At 41.6% G+C, this 21,154-nt stretch overlaps 2 protein-coding genes across 2 annotated transcripts; both read left to right on the top strand.

Annotated features, from left to right (window-relative positions):
* The first annotated feature begins 8,398 nt into the window (after nucleotides 1-8,398).
* LOC127535481 (uncharacterized) lies at nucleotides 8,399-13,795 on the top strand. The gene is made up of 12 exons (XM_051953639.1): nucleotides 8,399-8,464; nucleotides 8,650-8,753; nucleotides 8,836-9,199; nucleotides 9,342-9,409; nucleotides 9,529-9,729; nucleotides 9,873-9,938; nucleotides 10,032-10,211; nucleotides 10,528-10,605; nucleotides 10,693-10,776; nucleotides 11,196-11,282; nucleotides 12,375-13,594; nucleotides 13,753-13,795. The coding sequence occupies exons 3-12, from the start codon at nucleotides 8,893-8,895 to the stop codon at nucleotides 13,793-13,795; spliced, it is 2,334 nt and encodes a 777-aa protein (XP_051809599.1). The 5' UTR covers nucleotides 8,399-8,464; nucleotides 8,650-8,753; nucleotides 8,836-8,892.
* Nucleotides 13,773-20,080, top strand: LOC127535521 (uncharacterized). The gene is made up of 3 exons (XM_051953770.1): nucleotides 13,773-19,623; nucleotides 19,741-19,876; nucleotides 19,955-20,080. Exon 1 carries the CDS (start codon nucleotides 13,845-13,847, stop codon nucleotides 19,278-19,280), a length of 5,436 nt encoding a protein of 1,811 aa, XP_051809730.1. The 5' UTR covers nucleotides 13,773-13,844; the 3' UTR covers nucleotides 19,281-19,623; nucleotides 19,741-19,876; nucleotides 19,955-20,080.
* Nucleotides 20,081-21,154: the final 1,074 nt, after the last annotated feature.

Genomic DNA, 21,154 nt, shown 5'->3' on the forward strand with positions numbered 1-21,154 from the left:
CAAACGATAAATGTTAGGGGAATGAAATTTGGTCAGATTGTAAACAATTTTCCTGGAATTCAAATGAATCCAAGTTTGAAGGCCTCGCTCTTTCTGAAGTGAAATGGCAGGCAGCAGTTTAGACCAAAGTCGCACCGTTCTCTCCATAAGAACCAATGTAAACTGAATCATCTGGCTCATGGAGGGACAGTGTTTTTTAAATCGCTGTAACTCGGTCATTTCTCACAATATTGGGAAAATAAATATATTTATGGTTAGCCACAGCCTTCCTCTCGCTCACGGTCATTTTAGTTTTCAGCTAGCATTCACGGTTAGCCCACAATTAGCGCCAGAACGAGACATTGCGCGCTGCTGCTGAGAAGCACTTCTCTGCTGTCTGTGGCAGGCACCGTTGCTATGGGGGCCCATAGCAACCGCCCTTACACACGCGCGAGCGGGACTCAGGCATAGTCTCACGCACACACACAGACTCATTGGTGTGCCACACCTATTTTCAGACCCAATACCTCCACAGGAGCTGCATGTCCGCCTGAAAATCAGTTCAACCTCTCAGCTTCACACAGCCTTTACAGCAGGGGTGTCAAACTCATTTCCCACACACCTGATTCAAATGATCGGGCTCGTTATCAGGCTTCTGCTGAGCTTAATGATGAGGTGATAATTTGAATCAGGTGTGTTGGAAGAGGGAAACATCTAGAACACAGAGGATAGTGGCCCTCCAGGAACTGAGTTTGACACCCCTGCTTTAGAGTAACTCCAATCCAAATTTTGACCAGGTGAGAGCTCCCTGGCTCTGCCTTTCAAAATAAAAGCACAGCACCATCAGTTTATATGGGGGTGTATATTAATACTAAAAAAGTTTTGAGCAAAATAGGTACAATATTCACTGCAGGCCACCCTCTTTTTGGGACACAGCAACAGAGGACACTTGATTCCCATAAATGCAGTTGTATCTTCTGATGAAGTAATGCAATCTTGAAGACTGTTACCTCTATGTCTTTGCCTGTTTATCAAATAAATGAATATTAATTGATCAAAAATAATTGTAAAATACAATAAAATAAGTAAATAAAATATATTAAATGAATACAGAAATGAATCAAAAATAGTTGTAGTTAAAAATAATAATATAATAAAGCTTAAAATAAGTAAATGAAAACAATGACAAACAAAATATAATTCAGGCAAACATTAAGTGAAAAATTCAAAAATAATTCAAAAATAAAAATTCAAAATTTAATGTTCTTCATTAGAAATGTCATTAAAATGACATAAAAATAACAATAATGCAAAACAAAATGAAAATTATTTTAAAACGTTAAAAAACAACAAAATATTCATGATAAAATAAAAACGAATTAAATAAAAATCTGAAACTCAAACATGTAAAACTGCAAAGAAAAATAAATCTAATGAATAAAACTGAAATATAAATGCTAAATATTAATTTCCATCATAAATACAATAACAAAACACATAAATAAATAAAATATATTAAAATGATAAAACAAATCCAAAATGCATATAACAGAAATGAAATAAAATAAAGCTTAAAATATAATAAGTTTTATAAAAATCACAACAATACAAAAATAAAAATAAGAAACAGTTAAAAAAACACAATAGTGCAAAATAAAAATAGTAATTACTTTTATAATTAAAAATAACTACAATAAAATATTCACAATAAAATCAAAAATAGTAAAATTAACAAATCCAAAAGTCAAATATTAAATCACAAAAAATAAAATGAAAAATGTAAAGAATAAAATTAAAGCAAATAATATAAATGCTAAATATTAATTAAATATTTTTAAAAATGTAATTAAATTAATCATTAAATAAAACAACAAAAAATGGTCAAGTAAATAAAATGTATCAAAATAATAACATTAATAAATAAAAAATACACTTAATTAAAATAATAATAAAGTAAGTCTGAAAACAAAAGGTGAAGTTAAATGTGTTAGATCAGCCCCCAGGAGAGCAACGCCTGTTTATGGAAGTTTGATAATTGAATTGGTATTTTTGTCAATTTTATAATTACATTTAAGTAAAAAATGAATTCCTCCTATTTTTTTGAATACATAATTTGGTATTACATTCCACATTTTAACATTTTCTCTTATGAGGCGACATAACCAATTAATTTAGAACATATTATTCATATTATCAATAGATAGAGATAGATAGATAGATAGATACTTTATTAATCTCCAAGGAGAAATTCACAGTTCCAGCAGCATGAAAGGTAAGAAGAAAAAAAAGAAAGGATGCGAGCATGCAAGTTACAAATAAGACTATGAAAAGCAAAGTTGTCATCTCTGGGTGGGCTTGAACCACCAACCTTTCAGTTAACAGCCAAATATATTAACCAATTGCACCACAGAGACCATATATAAACATGTTCAGGTTATTAGTCATTAGTTAATGTCATTCTCTTCCGTTCAATATGATTGTAATACTCTCTTTCTATGACTCTGGCTGTGTCCGAAATGGCATACTAACGTACTACATACTACACACTCAATGAGTATATACTGTATACTATGTACTATAAGTATGATTAGAATGCCAACTGTTCACACTGTCGTATACTACTACATTTCCCATAATGCATTTCAAACCTCCGATGACAAATACTGGAAGTACGGCTATCTACTGACACACACACACTGCAGACAGAACCTTCTGGAAAAAACGCCTCTCCCGAGGGGAGCCCGGCAACAGCCTAGCAACACCAATCAGCGATGGCATCGAGGCCCCGGTGCACGTTCATTGGCACTTCTTTCAAATAAAGCCGCTGGCCGCCGGCCGCCAACGCCCTTTCTTCGGTTCCATTCAGAGGTAAGCCTGTGTACTTTTTCTCCTCCCTGCTAGCTTTAGCATAGGCTGATTCTGCACTATATCCTATTAAATATTATGCTCCAACTGAATCTAAATGCTAAGGGTAACAGTAGAAATGCATACTGAATGCTGAAGTGGAAAAACAAATGGCAATATTTTTGGTATATTTCAATGTCTGCATTGGTCATGTTCAAGTTGCTATCATTAGCATATTCAAAGGCTAGCTAGCCGTTAGCTAGATACATAGCTTTTGGATAGCTAGATAGCTTGGTCTTTGTCCTTGTAAAATGTTGCTGCAAAGGATAAAATAGCCTTTTCTGCCTCATAATGTTTGTTTGGAAAATAGCGTGGTTAAACTGGAGCTTTCATGCATTTTTCCAGTCTCTTGGTGAGGGAGTGTGAAGTGCCTTTCTCCCTCAACTTCGAGCTTTCTTTGTTCACTTGAGTTGCACAGTTCGGTTTTGTGCTCTAAATGAATAGGGATGCTGAAGGTCAGCAGAAAAACGTAAACTTGACGCTGATGTGTAGAAATGATGATGTAGAAGATGTAGTAGTATTTGCTTTGGTCATGTTCAAGTTGCTATATGTGCTTTGGGATGTTTTAATTTGCATTTATGGAGAACGGTTGTCTTAGTAAAATGGTGCTGTGATATCTCTTCTACCTCATTGTGTTTTCTGTAAAATAGTGTGGTTAAACAGGAGCTTTGCTATAACTGTTTTAGTCTTGCAAAATGGTGCTGTGTGCACTTTCACTGGAATTTTGATGTTTAAATTAATTAAGGTGCCAGTGCTTTGTTCCATCATGTTACAATCAGTTCTATCAGTCATTTAGGACATCATGATGAGTATAATATCATTTATTTATGGCATATTGCATGATTAAATGTTTCAGTGCTTTACCCTTGTTGTGTTTTAAAATCGTTGTTTCAGTTTCTGAGTCAGCAGTGACAGTAGATTTTTTTTCTCTGATTAAAAAAATACATTGCGAGGACATTCGATGTGTTGTGTGTACATGTTTTTCTGCTCATATTGGTGATAACTGTTTTATAGCAGTGGTTTCAGACAAGTCACAGTGTTTGTTTTTTTTTTCTTTTAAGATTTTCACTATGCTGTAAGTGTCTTAGTCTTGTACTTTATACTGCTAACTTATCTTCAGCTGGTGCGGTCACCATGGCGACCAACTGCCAGGCTCACACAGGCGTGTCACTCGGTTTTAAGGACAGGGGAGGCTTAGCCCCCATGAGAAATTGCTTTTCCACTTTTTGGACCAATTTAGATTTTTTTCAGAGATACTTTACTGTTTAAATGTTTTAGGCCACGGTGGCCATGACTTTTGCTCACAACACAATAATTCAGGGCTGTCAACTTGTGATCAGACCTCAGAGTGAGATTTGGTTTATGTGAGATGCTGATGGGGGGTCTGGGGGCCCTCCCCCAGAAAATTTTGAAAATTATTGATTTTCCTGCATTCTGGTGTATTTTAATAGCATTTTGTTAAAATCTTATTATAGAGACAACATTAAGGGATAATCACAAAACATTGAGATTTAAAAAACTGAAAAAAACAGAGCAACAGCAGGCAATATTGAAAATGTTTCTTCATGTAAAATATGGATGAAGGTTCTGTGGCTGGATGAGCACAACACATATCAGTATTTTCCATAAATATATGCATAATTGAAATAACTCCCATCAACCACTTTGTAACATTTGTCTTTATAGGATTCTAATGCACTCAACAGCTTCAAGTTGACCACATCAGCCAACTAAAGAATGAAAAGTGCTTAAGCAAAAACAAAACATCTTTATAACTTAAATTATCCATTCACTGAACAGAATTGCAATCAGACCTCACAGGAGCAGGGTATCATGGACTAAACCCAGGACTAAATGAATGAATAACTTATTACCTCAGCCGAAAAATAAATAACAAAGTCTGTAAATTCAGAATAAATGGCACAACTGTATACAGGAACAGGAAGAGAACAGGAAAAAATGAATTTTTGTGAGCCATGTTGTACTCCCTGAGGCTTCGGAAAATTCACCAGTTACTTGTAGTGCAGTTTGTATCTGTGATTTATCTTTGAGGAATAAAACTGTGTCATTAGCTAGCTGTGAAATCTTTATCTCACGATTGAAAACGACTAAACCTTGAATATTTGGGTTGCAGGAAATATTTAAGAATAGGAGTTCAGCCACAACCAAAACCAAGAAACAGGAAATGGGACATCCTTGGCGTACACCTCTTGAGACAGAAAACCTCTTAGACATTCTGGGATATAAAATCACCGAGCTATTTATGTCATTATAAAACATAGTGATACTATTAATTAATTTATCACCAAAGCCAAGAATTTTTAGGGTCTGTATAATGAAAGAGTGTTCAATTGAATCAAATGCCTTGTAGAAATCTAGGAAAACCTTCAGTGCTTTTGAGTTTATATAATCTGAGTAATCAATTAGATCTAATATTAATCTGATATTAGAATTAATGTGACTCTTTGCCATGAAGCCATTTTGATTTTCACTTATCTCTTCTAAATCATTTTTCAGTGGTTTAGCATAGACTTTTGCTCAGATTCTATAATTGATATTTAAAAGTGAAACAGGTCTCCAGTTTTCTATTATTAAGGGATCTTTACCTGGCTTAGGAATCAAGGTTATCAGACCTTGCTTCATGGTTGTTGTCATTTCTTGTCTGCTAATGCATTCGTTATACATCAGTAAAAGATGTTCCTTTATCAAATCCCAGAAGCAAAGGTAAAATTTGACTGTGAGGCCATCACTTCCAGGTGATTTTCTCAGTCTCATTGAATGTACAGCATCAGTGATTTCTGAACCCAGAATGTCAGCTTCACATGTCTCTTTAAAGCTCTCTGAAATCAAGGCTGTAAAATTTTGTATGTGTTTCATAAATTTATCACATTTTGTTTGATTCAATTCAGATGTATACAGGTTGCTATAAAACAAGGTAATATAATTGGAGATGATATTTATGGAGTCACAGGAGTGCCAAATCAAAATATAAATAAAAAATAAAAAAATGTGGAAATATAAAGAGAAATAAATGAATACATAAATGTGGAAATATAAAGAGAAATAAATAAATAAATGTGGAAATATAAAGAGAAATAAATAAATAAAAAGAAAAATTTTGTCTTTACTTTTACCTTTTCTGTTTTTCCTTTTTATTTATTTATTTAATTATATCTTTATATTTCCACATTTATTTGTTTATTTATTTCTATTTATATTTCCACATTTATTTATTTATGTTTTGATTTGGCACTCCTGTGACTCCATAGATATAAGGATCCAGGCATACTAGCTCATTTATATTAAGAGATGTAATATTATTTCTTTTTCTGTTTCTTTTCTCTAATGCTAAAAAGTAACTTGAGTTTTTCTCGCCTTCTTCTAACCACTTAGCTCTAGATCTGATGAAAGCACCTTTCGCTAAGTTCACGTACATTCTGTCAAGCTCTTCTGTGAGGTTTTTTAGTGTGCTTAGGTCTTCTTCAGATAAATCATGTTTGGAACTTAATAACTGTAGCTGGTTCATTAGAAAATTCATTTTTCCATCTTTTAGGTTTTTTTTATTTCTTTACTACATTTAATTGCAACTTCTCTCATTTTAAGTTTAAAGTATTCCCATTTTTGAATTGGATTCATTTCTCTTTTACCGAATATATCCTTAGCAAGTAATTGTACCCCTTCTTTAAATTTTTTATCATTTAATATATTGTTTAATTTCCAATAGCCTCTTATGTTAGAATTCTCTTTTGATCCTGTTAATCTTAAACTTATTAATTTATGATCAGACAGTGGAGCATGAGTATGAGAAATATCTAAAACAAACTGTAAACTCTGTGATGAGATGAACCAAAGGTCAGTTCTTGACTGTAAACTTCTGCTGGTGTTAGACCACGTGTAGTCTGTGACATTGGGGTTCATAAATCTCCACACATCTGTTAGCAAAAGATGATCACTTATAAATGAGGTGGGTTTAAAGTCCAGTAATGATGCAGATCTTGGAGGATGTCTGTCCATGTAATCATCTGGAGCATCATTAAAGTCTCCTCCTATGATAATAGTAGAATCTTTGTATTTTTCCTTTAAATTGTCCAAAGCTGAAGAGAGTTCAGTAAACATGTCCTTTGCTTGCAATGCTCTGTTTGATCCATAAACATTACAAATTATGGACATCAAATCATCCACCTTCAAAAGTGAAATGATCCAGCAGCCTTTGTTTGAAGCTTTGGTTTCCAGAATATCACCATTAAATCTGTTTAAAAGTACTGCCACTCCAGCTGAATAATTGTATACAGGCAGTTATAGTAGCAGCAGCAGCAGCAGCAGCAGCAGTACATGCATCTGCTGATGTGGGATTATTTCTGCCTTTTCAGCTTTTTAAAACACAGAAAATACACAAAGGATTTATCATTTCTTCACGATGTTGAAGCCTTAGTTTATACTGTTTATACATTTGTCTCTGTAAAATAGTGCTCTGACAGATGAAATATCGCTTGTACCTTGTAGTGTTTGCTTCAAAAGTAATGTGGTTAAATGTAACATTGACTACATTTTCTAGCAAATTTGATGTTAAAATTAATTAAGGTGCCAGTGCTTTGTTCCATTATGTTACAATCAGTTCTATCAGTCAATTGGAACATCATGATGAGTATAATATCGTTTATTTAAGACATGTTGCATGAGGAAATGTTAACATACCATTAATTACAGTGTCATATTAATTCTCTGTGCTGTGTTAAAGACCAGTTCAGCTACTTTTGCTGCAGACATGTTGAGATTCTTCTTCTTTCTGAGAAAACATGCAGTAGTGCTTTAATTTAGTAGCCATTGTCTGGTCTTTAGCCCTTTTGTGTTTTGAATTAGTTGTTTCAGTTTGAGTTAGCAGTGCAAGTAGATTTTTCCCTCTGATGAAAAAATACATAGTGAGGACATTAGATGTGTCTTGTACATGCATGTTTTGCTGCTCATATTGGTGCTTACTGTTTCATAGCAGTGCTTTTAGATAACTGGGTTTTTTTTTTTCACCAGCCTTTGGACAGCCTTTTGGAGAGCCTCTGGATTGCGTTTGGACATCCTTTGGTCAACCACCTCTGCATCACCTCGTATCCTTTCATCCATCCATCCATCCATCCATCCATCCATCCATCCATCCATCCATCCATCCATCCATCCATCCATCCATTTTGTGTGGCTTGTTCTCTCTCTCTCTCTCTCTCTCTTTGTCTCTCTCTCTCCCTGTGTTTGTCTGTCTCTCTTGTGCTCTTGTGCTGTCTTCCAGGATGCCTCGGAAGGGGAGACGCTCCCAGGCCCAGAAGCAGCGCTGGAGGAAGCTGGACGCGTCCGAGATGCCCACCCCTCCTGTCGACGCACCCCACTGCTCCCGCTCTCCCCAGTACAAGGTATGTTTACACCTGAACTGACATGCTCACTTGTGCAATACAGAATGTGCTAAATTGGACACGTTCATGGCATCCGCACGATGTTCAATAAAATAAGTGTATTATTTGCTCACAGAAGGTTGGTTCCACCTTGCCAGCCGGACGGTTCTGGCAAGAGCGGCAGGCGCGTGCAAACCTTATTGCACGTAAGTACTCAGCTGTTTTTATCATGAAATATCTTCACAAATCATATTTAGTGTACTACCAACAATTACCCGTTGAACACAGATTCTGCTGTTCTCATACAATAATAGAAAATGGTGATTGTTGTATGAGCTCTTTGTTTGAAATCCATTTTAAATCCTCTTTTGCTCTGTCTTCTTGTGAACAGGCCGTGGCACCGGTTACCGCCACAAGGTTTTAAAATGGCCAACTTCACCCTTTACTGGGCGCAACCACAAGTTGGTCATTCCTCCTGAGCGCGCTGGAAAGAAGGTATAATTATTAATTGTTGCTGTTCGTTTTCTTAAAAAGTTCTTTTGACTTTCATACTAAAACTGTGGTATTTCTTTTGCAGTTCATTCTTATTGTCGGGGACTCCCATCTACGTGCTCTTGTAGATGGCTTTATTCGGATGCCAGAGTCTCGGCTGAGCTTTGGCTTCCTGTCGATCCCGGGGGCGTCTGCTTCGGAAATTCGCACTGAGGTTCTGCATGCTGCAGTTCCTCGTGCACCTGATGCCGTCTGCGTCATGGCCCCTGGCAACAACCTGACCAGCACCACTGTTGAGAAGGCCGGTGTGGATTTTGCCAATCTCCTCACCACTTGTGCAAACCGCTGGTCCAAGGTTTATGTGGTCGACTTTCCTCCCCGCCTGGTCGTTGACGTCCAACACCAGGACCTGCTTCGCCAGGAATACAGACGTGTGGCTGCTCGTATGGGTAAGAGGAAAAAGATTTTTTTCATCCATTCCATTCATTGAATGAACAAACTAGAAAGACGTGACCTACATTTTAACAATTCTCAAGTATCAATGGATATTTTGGTACAATGATGACTTTTTTTTTCCAATTGTTTTTCAAGGTGTAAAGTTCTTCAACGCTGCAGAGCACTTCCCCCTGAGTGATTTGGTGCTGTGGAGCAAGGATGGTGTAAGTGTAGTATGTTGTGAAAAAAAGTTGTTGATTGGACAAGTTTGGTTCACGGCAGATGTTCACTGACATTAAAACTGTATGTGTGTGTGTTTTTTTTAAATTTCTTATTTATGCAGGTCCATCTGAGTGATCGTGAGGGGATGGGGATCCTCGTCCAGTTGTTCTGGTCCGCTGCCAGCGAGCAACTGCTGACACCACCTCCTTCGCCCAGGATCTCTCCTCAGCCTCCAGTTCGGAAAGCTACAGTGAGAGAGAGATCCCCTGCTCCACCCAGCCCAAAACCCCGTGAACGGAGGAATATTGGTCAGGGCGGCAAGGTAATTGACAAATTGCTTTATGTTTTTTAGACTTTTATTTTAGACAACTATGACATCATGTATTGTGATAATAATGGTAATAATATGTGTACTGTGGTAAAAACATTAGTTATAATTCAGTGTGACGCTTTCTGTGATTGCAGACGAGCCATCCTCGGGAACCTCCCCGGTCCAGAGGTTCACCAAAGCCCAGGATGGCTCAACAGCAGGTTTGTGATTCTTCAGATATTTCTTTCAGATGCTATTGGTTGTTTTTTGACAGGACAAACTGTAATTAGTAGTGTCCGATTTGTGTTTTACAGGTGGAGGAGAGCTTTCTTCCGCTGAACCCCGTCTGGTTCAGCAGCACAGCCCTAAGTGCCATGGAGAAAGTGTCTCCCTCACATATGTCTTGCCTGGCGGATTTCAACGCCATGGAGAAAGTGTCTCCCTCCCATACGTCTTGCCTGGCGGATTTCAAGGCTTCTCCTAAGCCAAAGAAGGTAAGTTGATTAATTAAAATTTTATCTCCCACGGAAGGATTGTATGAATGCTCAAACATGTAATTCTTGACAGTTAATTCTGCAGATGTTTTTTTTTTTTTTTAGTGTCATCTGCAATTAAGTAAAACTAGTTCATAACAACAGCCACTAATAATAACAGACTTGAATCAGCTACACAGAAATGTAGTTGTAAATTGTTGGATAGCTGTTCAACTCCATTTAATTGGTATCTCATTTGGTTGCTGCTGACTCCATTCCACAGGCATCTACATTGTCCACACTGACGCTTGCTATGTTTTTTCTCATCTGTCATCAGCTGTTTGACTCACCCCCGGCCAGATTGTCCTGCAGTTGGGGCAAGACAGAAACCCCTGTTTGTTCTCCCATTGCAAAGGTAAGGATTAGTCCTCTTCTCATCAATATGTATCATCTGACTGAAAATCATCGTCATTTCACTGAAGTTTTGTTGTTCTGTGTTTAGATGGCCAAGATGATGACCCCCTCACCGAATAGACAGGGCTGGACAGCTGATGATGCGGGCTGCAAGCCTCCTTCTGCTGAGAAGGTATATTTACCTCTCTATAATCAATTAAAAGAACATTGCAAAGCAGGCATCTCCACTTGTGGCCATTTTTATCGTTCCTGTTTTTTTCTGGCACATTTACTGTATAATCACAATTCCAATGAATCGCTAGCATTAGGAAAATTGAAGCTACTAGCTAGCTATCAGTTACCAATCTAGCTTATTTGTTAGCTTGCTATCTTTCGGGTAGCTAGCTTTGGGACAACTGAAACTACTGGCTAGCGAACTGGCAGCTAGCAATCTAGCTTATTCAAAGGCTAGCTAGCCGTTAGCTAGATACATAGCTTTTGGATAGCTAGATAGCTAGCTTTTGGACAACTGATGCTATTTAGTCATTAGCCAACTATCTAGCTATCGTGTTGCTTTATTTTTTAAGTGTCACTGTTATTGTCATTTATCAGATGACCCGAACACTGACTCCATCACAAACCAAGTGGCCCTGGTTCATGACAGCTGCATCCAGCTCAGCTGATGCACCAACAGACAATGTAAGTTTATTCCTCTATGATAGACATGTTAGACAATACACAACTCAATACATAACTCTTGCTTCTAATCAGGGTTTTACATTAGCACTAGCCACTGGCAAAATTCATGTAGAAAAGGTTTTGGTGAATAAAATATTTACATCACTTGCCATTGGCATGGTGGAAAAAAGTCAATGGAATACTTGCTTTGCTATGTAATTGCATTTCACACAAACAGGAAAAGTATGTGGTCCAGGCAGTCTTCAATAGCCTTCAGTCTGTACAGTAATGTTGATCCCATGACCATCAACTGTCTGTTACATGAAACAACTCTGATGCTGCAGTCATAAGTTGTCTGCTCAAAGCACCCTCCTTAAACCTCCTCACAAACATTGGAGCAAGTCCCATTACATTAAAATAGTAATGTGATGTTGAAATCTGTGTTGATGTCTACAGAATAGGAGCTAACCAGTAAATTAAATTAGGTGACATAGGGTTATTATGTGTTCATGGTCTCAGAAAAAATGTAAGTCATTATGATCTGTTCAAATGTAATTTCAAGAAAAAAAGAAAATATGTTGCAATGCCCTGGAAAAAAATCCCGGAGGGAAATTCTACAAATAATACAATAATACAACAAAACACACAGACACATATATATCTATGTACACACACACACACACACACACACACACACACAAAAATATATATATATATATATAAAGAGAGAGAGATAGATGTGTGTGTGTGTAAACTATATATAAACTATATATTATTAATATGCATAATATTTTATATACATAATATACACATATACATAATATGCATAATTGCAATGAACATACAAATATGTATATTAAACTAGCTAAGGTAATGGTAAGCAATAATACGCTAAAATAATACAAGACTTCCATAAATTGGTAAGAGGATGTTCCTAATGTAGAAACAATAAAAGTTGTCACTGAAACATTAAATCATACAATCCTTTAACTGAAGACACATTCAACACCTTTCTAAAAGCTCGTACTAATATTGAACTTAAAAAAAAATTAAGCTGTCTGAATAAATAATGAAAATATAATAATTACTGGTCACAATTTGTCATAATTTCAGGATAAAACCAGGAGCGAGAGTCGCCGTGTGGAGTCAGTCCGGGCCAGTCATTCTCAGAATGATAAGAGGTATAAAGTATTTTCCCGCAACCATCAGTGTTCCTGTAATGCGTTGACATTTCTGGCATACCACACTGAGGGCTGTCAGTTCACCAGGACTACACTCGATAGAGTCCTGGCTCAGGGAGACACGCTGTATGTCGGAGTCAAACAGCAGTTGATTCGCGACAAGACCTTCCAGAGCAATCACCTGACAGTCGAGGAGATGCCAAAACAAGTCCTCACAGACGGACATTTGTATAATGTCAACATGCGTGACATCAGGTGTGGCTTTTTGAAAACTAAAATCTCAAGCCCTGGAAGACGGCAGTGGTGGCTTCCGCTTGCCACCCAGCTGGAGTCTCTTTCTGCAGAGGTTTATCAGGCTTTAATCATCATTTCACCCGAGGTTATTGCTGTTTTCCGTGATCAGTCCGGGAGGTATGGAGTGTTTGATTCCCACTCCAGAGACTCGAGAGGATTACCCTCTCATTCCGGTAAGGCGATCGTCATGACTTTCGCGGAACTCAGTGACCTGGCTAACCACCTGCACACACTCTTTAGAGACCGTGGAGACTCTGCAAGTTACGAGTTTGTCCCGGTTTCTTTTCAGACTGACAGCCCCAGTGAAAATCGTCAACGATCCCCAGAAACTGAGGTTCAAGACAAAGTGTCTGAACCTGCTCTCCTCGCATTGCAGGCAGACAGTGGGACGGCTGTCAAAATTGAGGACGTTAAAGGTTCCTCAGCTGTCCCACAAGCAATAAAGCTCTCTAAATTCAGCAAAGATCGGAGGCAAAAAGCCAAGAGGAGAGCATGTGACAAAAAGGAACAAACAAAAGAAAAAATTGTGAAAAAAACCTGTGAAAGAATCAGGTATGCCAGCTGTGCCGAATTTCGCAGGAAAAAAATTCAGGCACAGAGTAAGTGTATGCAAAAGAACCGTGAACAACGGCTTTTGTCTTCTAAAAAATACTATTCAAAGTTCCATGTCAAAATGCGAGACCAATTAAAAAACAAATACATGACAGATTCTGCTTTTCGGAGCAGGAAAAAAAATTATGCTGTCAAGAGGTACAGCACGGATCCTGCCATTCTGAACTGGCAGAAAAATTATCTTGTCAAGCGGTACAGCACGGATTCTGCCTTTCGGAACAGGCAGAAAAAGTATGCTATCCACAAGTACAGGAAGGATCCAGAGTTCAGGCTACATCATATTCAACGCTGTAGCCTGCTCAGAAGACGCAGGTTGGCTGCCTATCCTGACATGGGTCAGAAGTTGCAGCGAGCACTGAGCATCAGGCGGAAATACCAACAGCTTGGAATCTCTCGCCAGCCAGTGCTCACTTCAGTCATGGCAGCGGCAATAGCGGCATTCCGTGAGACCATCAGCCACGGACCAACATACGTCTGCACCGTCTGCCACAGGACTATGTTTCCAAATCAAGTCAAGTCATGCAAGAGAGTTAAATACTCCACCAACATCGACGTGGCACAGGCTTGCTTGACTGGAACATATGTGCATGTCTGTGACGCTGAGTGCTCCTCCCCTTGCTCAATGCCACCAGAGAGACTGCAGGAGTGGATCTGCCACAACTGTGACAGCCACCTCAGCCGTGGGAGGATGCCAACACATGCAGTAGCGAACAATTTAGAGTTGGCACCCATTCCCCCGGAATTGGCCGAACTCAACGTGCTGGAGAGACAGCTCATCGCAAAAATCCTCCCGTTTGCGAAGATCATCGCCTTACCGAAAGGACAACAGCGAGCAGTCCATGGAGCTGTTGTGTGCGTTCCATCGGAAGTGGAAAGCGTTGTCAACAGTCTTCCACGTCCCCTCCCAGAAGCACAGCTACTGCAGGTGAAATTAAAGCGTCACATTCGATTCAAAGGTTACCAGCACTTCTACACTGTCAACATGAAGAATGTGCTGGTAGCCCTGGAAAAACTCAGAGAGCAGCACTCTGAGTATTCCGATGTGACCATTGACGAAGAGGCCACGTTCCAAAATCTCCTCCACGACTCAGACAACGAGTGCACGGATGATGCGCAGTGGGGAGAAGACAGCATGCTCGACGAGGAGCTGCTGGAGGCGGCTGATAGCTACACTGAGCCAGTCTTGGCCGATTTTGTGTCAGCCGCAGGAACGAGTCGGCCAGAAGATGACCAAACACGCAATACTGACATGCCATCACCAAGCACTGAGCTGGAAAACCGGTCCAATGATGTCACGACAGAAACCCTCTTGGAGGAGTCTGCTGATGACATAGACTCTCAGCACGACAGCATGGATGCTGCCCAGTGGGGAGAAGACATCTTGGACCAAGAGCTGCTACAAGTGTCTGACAGCTACCAGACCAATTTAGCTGCAGACATACCCACCGAACAGCAGGAGGAGCTAAGACCTGGACTTGCTCTGGACACCTGCATGCAGCCACCAGACATTGCGCAGGAAATACTTTCCTATGGAGATGGCATTTTCAGCGTTGCCCCCGCCCAAGGCAACAAACCTGTGGGATTTTTTGCAATCCCCAAACTGGAAGCCATGGCGTTCCCTGTGCAGTTTCCCACGGGAGAGAACACGCTGGATGAAGACCGTCCCATCAAACTTTCACCCAGCAGATACTTTAACGCCAGGCTTTTCGGGGCAGACACGCGGTTTGCCGAGGACCAGACTTACCTTTTCTTTGCGCAGTTTGTAACGGAGACAAACCTCGCGAGAGGAAGTATGTCGATACAAATGCGCAAAGGAAAGATGCGCACAAAAGACGGGCGTGCCATCAAAAACTCCATGCTCCAGGACAAAGAGGAGGTGGAGAGATTAATTCAGGCCAAAGAGGCCATGCGATTTATGCAGCCTCTGAGAGGCACGCCCGCATATTGGAATAAAAGCCTGAGAGATTTGCATGCTATGCTCAGGCAACTCGGCAAACCGACGTTCTTTTTGACTTTTTCGGCAGCTGAGATGAGATGGCCTGAAATAATTGGGGTCATCAGATCTCAGCAAGGACAAACACTTGGTGACTTTTCCAAACTGGACTGGAAAGCCAAGTGTGACATTTTGCGCAGTAACCCTGTCACCGTTATGCGCATGTTTGAAAAACGTGTGGATGCCCTTATGGCAAAGTTGATCCTCTCACCAGCGCGGCCCATCGGCGAGGTGGAGGATTATTTTTACCGCGTGGAATTTCAGGCCCGCGGAAGCCCACACATTCACATGCTAGTGTGGGTCAAAGACGCCCCTGTGTACGGCGAGGACTTGGACCACACCGTATGCAGGTTCATTGACCGCCACATTTCCTGCCAGATGCCTGACCCCGAGAAGGACCCGGAGCTCCACAAAATCGTGTCGGAGGTTCAGGTACACAGCAGGAGCCACACCGGCTCTTGCCGAAAGGGAAACGTGGTGTGTCGTTATGGCTTCCCCAAGCTGCCGTTTGATATCACCTGGATCACGGGGCCCTTTGCTGCCGATGTGGAAATGGAAGATGGTCAAGACCAAGAAGAGGTGATGAAGGAACGGAGGGAGCAGATCCGTCGGCAGCAAAGGGAAGCAAAGGAAAAGCTTCGGCACCTGAGAGAGCTCCTCATGGATCCGAAGGCCTCCTTTGAGAGCTTGTCAGATCTCCTCCGTCGATGCGACTTGGAACACGACGCCTATCTGAAGTGCGCCGAAAATCTGACAAGCGGGAGCGTGGTCATGCTGAAGCGGCAGCCAAACGAGTGTTGGGTTAATGCGTATAACCCAGACCTTCTCCGCGCTTGGAACGCAAACATGGACATCCAGTACGTCCTGGACGAGTACTGCTGTGCCATGTACATGATGTCGTACATCACCAAGCCGGAGCACGAGATGACCGAGATCCTGAACTCGGTCGTGAAGACCAGCAGAGAGTCTGCTTTCAACCAAAGTGAGGAAATGAGAAACATCATGCAGGCCTATGCGAAGCACCGAGAGGTCAGCGCCCAGGAGGCAGTGGCTCGCACGTGCAGCTTGCCCCTGAAAAAGTGCTCGCGGTCTGTGATTTTCCTCTCGACGGACGAGGAAGCCATGAAGATGAGTCTTCCTATGAGTCGCCTGAAGGACATGGCACCTGACTCTGAAGAGGTCTGGATGTTGGGGGTACCTGACAAGTACCTGTTCAGACCAAAGACTCTCGAGTTTCAGGGGATGTGCCTGGCTGAGTTTGCATCAGACTATCGGGTAGTCTACGGCGAACAAGCACAGGGCCCCAGTGCCATTGCCCTTTTGTGTGACAAAGGACATATTGCCAAGAGGACAGCCGGAAAACCAGCAGTCGTTCGATATGCGCGCTTCTCTGAGACCAAGGCGCCAGAGAAACATTTCAGACGACTGCTAAAGCTGTACCTCCCCCACCGATCTGACGACGAACTCAACGACGGGGGTCGCACCTCGTACGAAGAGTTCTACAAATCCCGACACGACGTCAAGGACATCGTGGAGCACAACAGGAAGCGATTCGAGGGACGAGGCGCAGGCATGGATAAGGCACTCCAGAACGTCCAGTTCGGTCCGGTCCTCAACGCTTGGAACACGTTCGCACCCGAGGTTGAGGCGGAACGGCAGGAGTGTCTTGAGCTCCGTGAAAAGATCCCAGAGGAGCAGGACGAAGAAGCCGTGCCCGACTTTGAAGACCTGAATGTCGGTGAACCCGTTCCCCGAATCGAGGCGCCTCGGTTAAGTCCAGACTTTGTCCGCAAGATGTTTCAGAGTCTGAACGAGACCCAGGCGTGCGTCTTCTACGCTGTGCGCCAGTGGTGCCTTCGGCGTGTGTGGGGCCAAGATCCAGAACCGTTCCACTACTTTGTCTCTGGTGGAGCTGGTTGCGGTAAGTCCCATGTCATCAAGTGCATTCATGAGGAAGCAACGAGGATTCTGCGGCAGCTCCCGAGATTCCGGGACGCAGCTGACATGTCCCAGCCCACTGTCCTTCTGACTGCCTTCACGGGCACGGCAGCCTTTAACATCGCGGGCAAAACGTTGCACTCTGTCCTTAAGCTTCCCAGGTCCCTGGAACCGCCGTACCAGGGCCTGGGCAATGCACTTGATGAACTTAGAGCAACTTTGTCTTCGGTGGAAATTCTCATCATCGATGAGATTTCCATGGTTTCCAAGAAGCTGTTTGCCTACGTCAACTGGCGATTCCAGCAGCTCAAAGGAAACCGAAGACCTTTTGGCGGCATTTCCGTTCTCGCAGTCGGCGACTTTTACCAGCTGCCGCCGCTGGGCAGGGCCAAGCCGCTCTGTGTCTACGAGGAGACAGAGTTTGATCTCTGGAGAGAGCGCTTCACCATGGTCAACCTCACGGAGATCATGCGCCAGAAGGATGACCGAGCGTTCGCCGAACTCCTCAATCGACTGCGTGTCAAGCGCAAGCAAGATCCTCTGTGCGCTGCGGACAGAGGCTTGCTCATGAGAGCCGTCTCTGACGGCAAAGATTGCCCGCCAGGAACGCTGCACGTCTTTGCCACCAACAAGCAGGTAGATGGTCACAACGCAGCCACCGTGGCCTCCCTGCTTAAAGGGGACGTCAAAATAGCGGCCGAGGACTACAGGAAGGATGTCGCTACCGGCAGGAAGGTGCCTGTGCCCAACATCAAAGGCACCAAGAGAGATTTGCCTGACAGCATAATGGCAGCTGAAGGAGCAAGAGTTATGCTGATCAGGAATCTCAACGTGGAGGATGGCCTTGTCAATGGAACCTTTGGTACCATCTCCACCATTCTGCCTGACAGACGTGACCCTAAAGTCGTGAGCTTTCTTGGACTTAAACTGGATAATACCACAGCGGGACAGACTCTCCGCAAAAAGCTTCTGGGCCCCTCGGACGACTTGGTGTACGTCGAGAGATCCGAGGAGAGCATCGGTCGCAAGGGCGGAGTCGTGAGACGTCAGTTCCCCGTCAAGCTGGCCTTTGCGTGTACAGCCCACAAAGTTCAGGGAATGACGGTGACGTCGGCTGTCGTGAGCCTGAAACGCATGTTTCAGCCAGGCATGGCGTATGTGGCGCTTAGTCGCACCACTTCGCTTCAGGGTCTCACCATCACCGATTTTGATGAGACAAAAATCTATGCTGACCCTGCCATTACGACAGCTTTGGAAGACATGCGCAGCGCGAGTTTCCAGAGTGTTACTCCGCTGTTGCACCGCTTCAACCGGACGGAGCGACCAGATGCAGAGGTGACAATCGTCCATCATAACACCCAAGGGCTTCCATCTCACATGGTGGACCTGAAGTTGCATCACGAACTCAGGTTGGCAGATGTGCTTTGTCTCACCGAGACACATCTGTCAGGGTCCTCTGTATCCTCGTCCTTTGATCTGGCGGGATACAGTGTGTTTCACCGCAGCAGACAAGCGTCTTACACCACGTGCAGGGACATGGCGGCAAAGGCCGGGGGTGGAGTTGCCATGTACTGCAGGAGCGCTCTGATGGCGGAGGCGCCAAGCTGCATGGTACGTGTCACAGATCTGGAATGTCTGGTCGTAAAGGTTGAGGTCCCAGTCAAAGTGCTAATAGCAACTGTGTATAGACCCCCAGATTTTGGTTTGCAAAAGTTTCTGCCAAACCTGAACGCTCTCTTGGACACATTGGAACTGATGGATCACCAGCCCATTGTTGTTTGTGGTGACGTCAATGAAGACCTCCTTTCCAGAGGCAAAAAAAGCATAAGAGATGCACTTCTGTCCAGGGGCTACAGCCAATTGATCACAGAGTCTACCACAGACAAGAACACTGTGATTGATCACATTTACATTTCCCAACCTGAGAAATGTGTTCAGTCAGGTGTTCTCCAAACATATTATAGCTATCACAGCCCGGTCTATTGCATTTTGACTGGCTAAAGCCTCACCAGCCAACACTGATTTCATGATGGTCGTACTTTTGTCCCATCTCCAGTTACATTTTCAAAATAATTTTTTCTTGGTTCAATGTGTTGGCTGGAAATCTATTCTGTTCAGTCCCATTTTACAGTTGTGTCACACATTTTTCATGTGACTCAGTGTTGTGGCACATTGTGCTGCTGTTGTTTTTTCTTGGTATGTTTTGTTCTGTTTTTTGAGTTCCAGGTCTGAGGGGGTCCAGAAGGTGCAGTGGCGAGATCGGACGTCCTTCCAGAAGTCCCCTCCTCTCGGACGCCCAGTCCCTTTGGAAGTCCTCAACAGCCTCCCCATAGGCATGTCTCAGGTAGGAGCACGTGTTCAATAGATATTTTTTCTAATCGTGCACACCAATTTACTTAATTCAAGAAAAATGTCAAACTAATTGATATTAATTTGCCACTCTTGATTCTTCACCTTTTAGAATTTGGACTTGGCTTCCTGTGGTCCAGGGAGCGGGGTGTGTAGTGTGCAGTGTCGGCCGACGGCCTGTATAGGTCCGGTAACGGCTGCAGCTCCACATCTGCTTCCACTACTTGCTACGACGGGACATGCCTCAGGTAAAAACCGCAGTACAGATTTGCACTTGTTTCACATTTCAATTTTCTCAGTTAATTTTGATCTTTTAACACCCACAGACAACACAGAAGACCACCAGAAGGCTGGAGAAAATGGGACTTCAAATGAATGTTATAAATAAATGTTAAAATAAAAAATGTATGCATATATGAAAATATTTCAAGTTTGAAGTGTCTTCTTTGGTTGCTATAATAGTACTACATGTACAGTATTTTGTATTGTATTGTTATATCGGTCTTTCTCTCTATGTATATGGGTCATTCCAGAATTGGAGGACAATTTAGGCATCCTAACCTTTGAAAAATCTACCCTTTATTTTATATTTTTCTGTCATGTATTTAAGAAAACCAGGTAGGAAGCCATCAAATAATGTGATTCGGCCAGCTCAAGCATTAAAGTTACACTTTTTATGAAATGTTTTATTTGATGTGTGCCATGCATAGTGCAACCCTGTTACGAATACTCAGGAACCTGAAAAAGTATAGATTTTTTCAATAATGTTTAATAAATCCTTTACCATTAAGTAAAGAAGGCCACATGCACATTGGATAATCATTTAATTTCAGTTAAGACTTGACCTCTATTTAAACAACTTTTGAACTCTGGCATGCCCAACTTTTCAATATTTGCATGTTTTTTTTGTATTTAATTGCAAATATTTGCTCAAATCTATTACAAATGAAATCATTCAAACCACTAAAAGGACAATAGGTCAAACCCTCATGAGTTTGGGAAAATCATTTAAGATTATTTTGATATAAAATTGGTAACGGTTGAAATTAGAGTAACAGGTTGAATGGATCCATTACTACTTATTATAGATCATAACATAAATGTGATAAACAAATACTCAGGACCACAGGAATGTTGTTTAATAACATCTTATGCTGTGTATTAACCTGCAATGCCTATCATTCAATTTATTGCATATTTCAAATATTAGGTTTTGGGGCTTTCTCTTTCATATAGGTGTAACTATAACAAGCTGGAATGTATGATATGAACATATTTTCAATAAAGGATCAGTGAGTAGGAATGATACATCAACATGTCACTAAGACCACAACTGGACCTGATCAAATATTCAATAGTCAAACATGAAAAACAGTAGTACTGTAGGCAGACATCTATAAAAATGAATGAGGATGTCAAAAGTAGTCATGAACAACTGATCAATGTCATAGAAAGCTGATGTCCAGGTTTAAATTCCGTGGCTGGCCAGAGCATCCCACACCTCTCTTGCACTGGCCATATGACGT

Source organism: Acanthochromis polyacanthus, chromosome 9 (genome assembly GCF_021347895.1).
Source record: "Acanthochromis polyacanthus isolate Apoly-LR-REF ecotype Palm Island chromosome 9, KAUST_Apoly_ChrSc, whole genome shotgun sequence".
NCBI classification, from domain to species: domain Eukaryota; kingdom Metazoa; phylum Chordata; class Actinopteri; family Pomacentridae; genus Acanthochromis; species Acanthochromis polyacanthus.

Excerpts from the sequence above, each read along its gene's own strand:
- LOC127535481 (XM_051953639.1), top strand. The coding sequence starts at position 8,893 with ATGCCAGAGTCTCGGCTGAGCTTTGGCTTCCTGTCGATCCCGGGGGCG. Across the intron at positions 10,212-10,527 it reads CTTCTCCTAAGCCAAAGAAG|CTGTTTGACTCACCCCCGGC; the intron begins GTAAGTTGATTA and ends ATCTGTCATCAG. Across the intron at positions 11,283-12,374 it reads CTGATGCACCAACAGACAAT|GATAAAACCAGGAGCGAGAG; the intron begins GTAAGTTTATTC and ends TCATAATTTCAG.
- LOC127535521 (XM_051953770.1), top strand. The coding sequence starts at position 13,845 with ATGTTTCCAAATCAAGTCAAGTCATGCAAGAGAGTTAAATACTCCACC.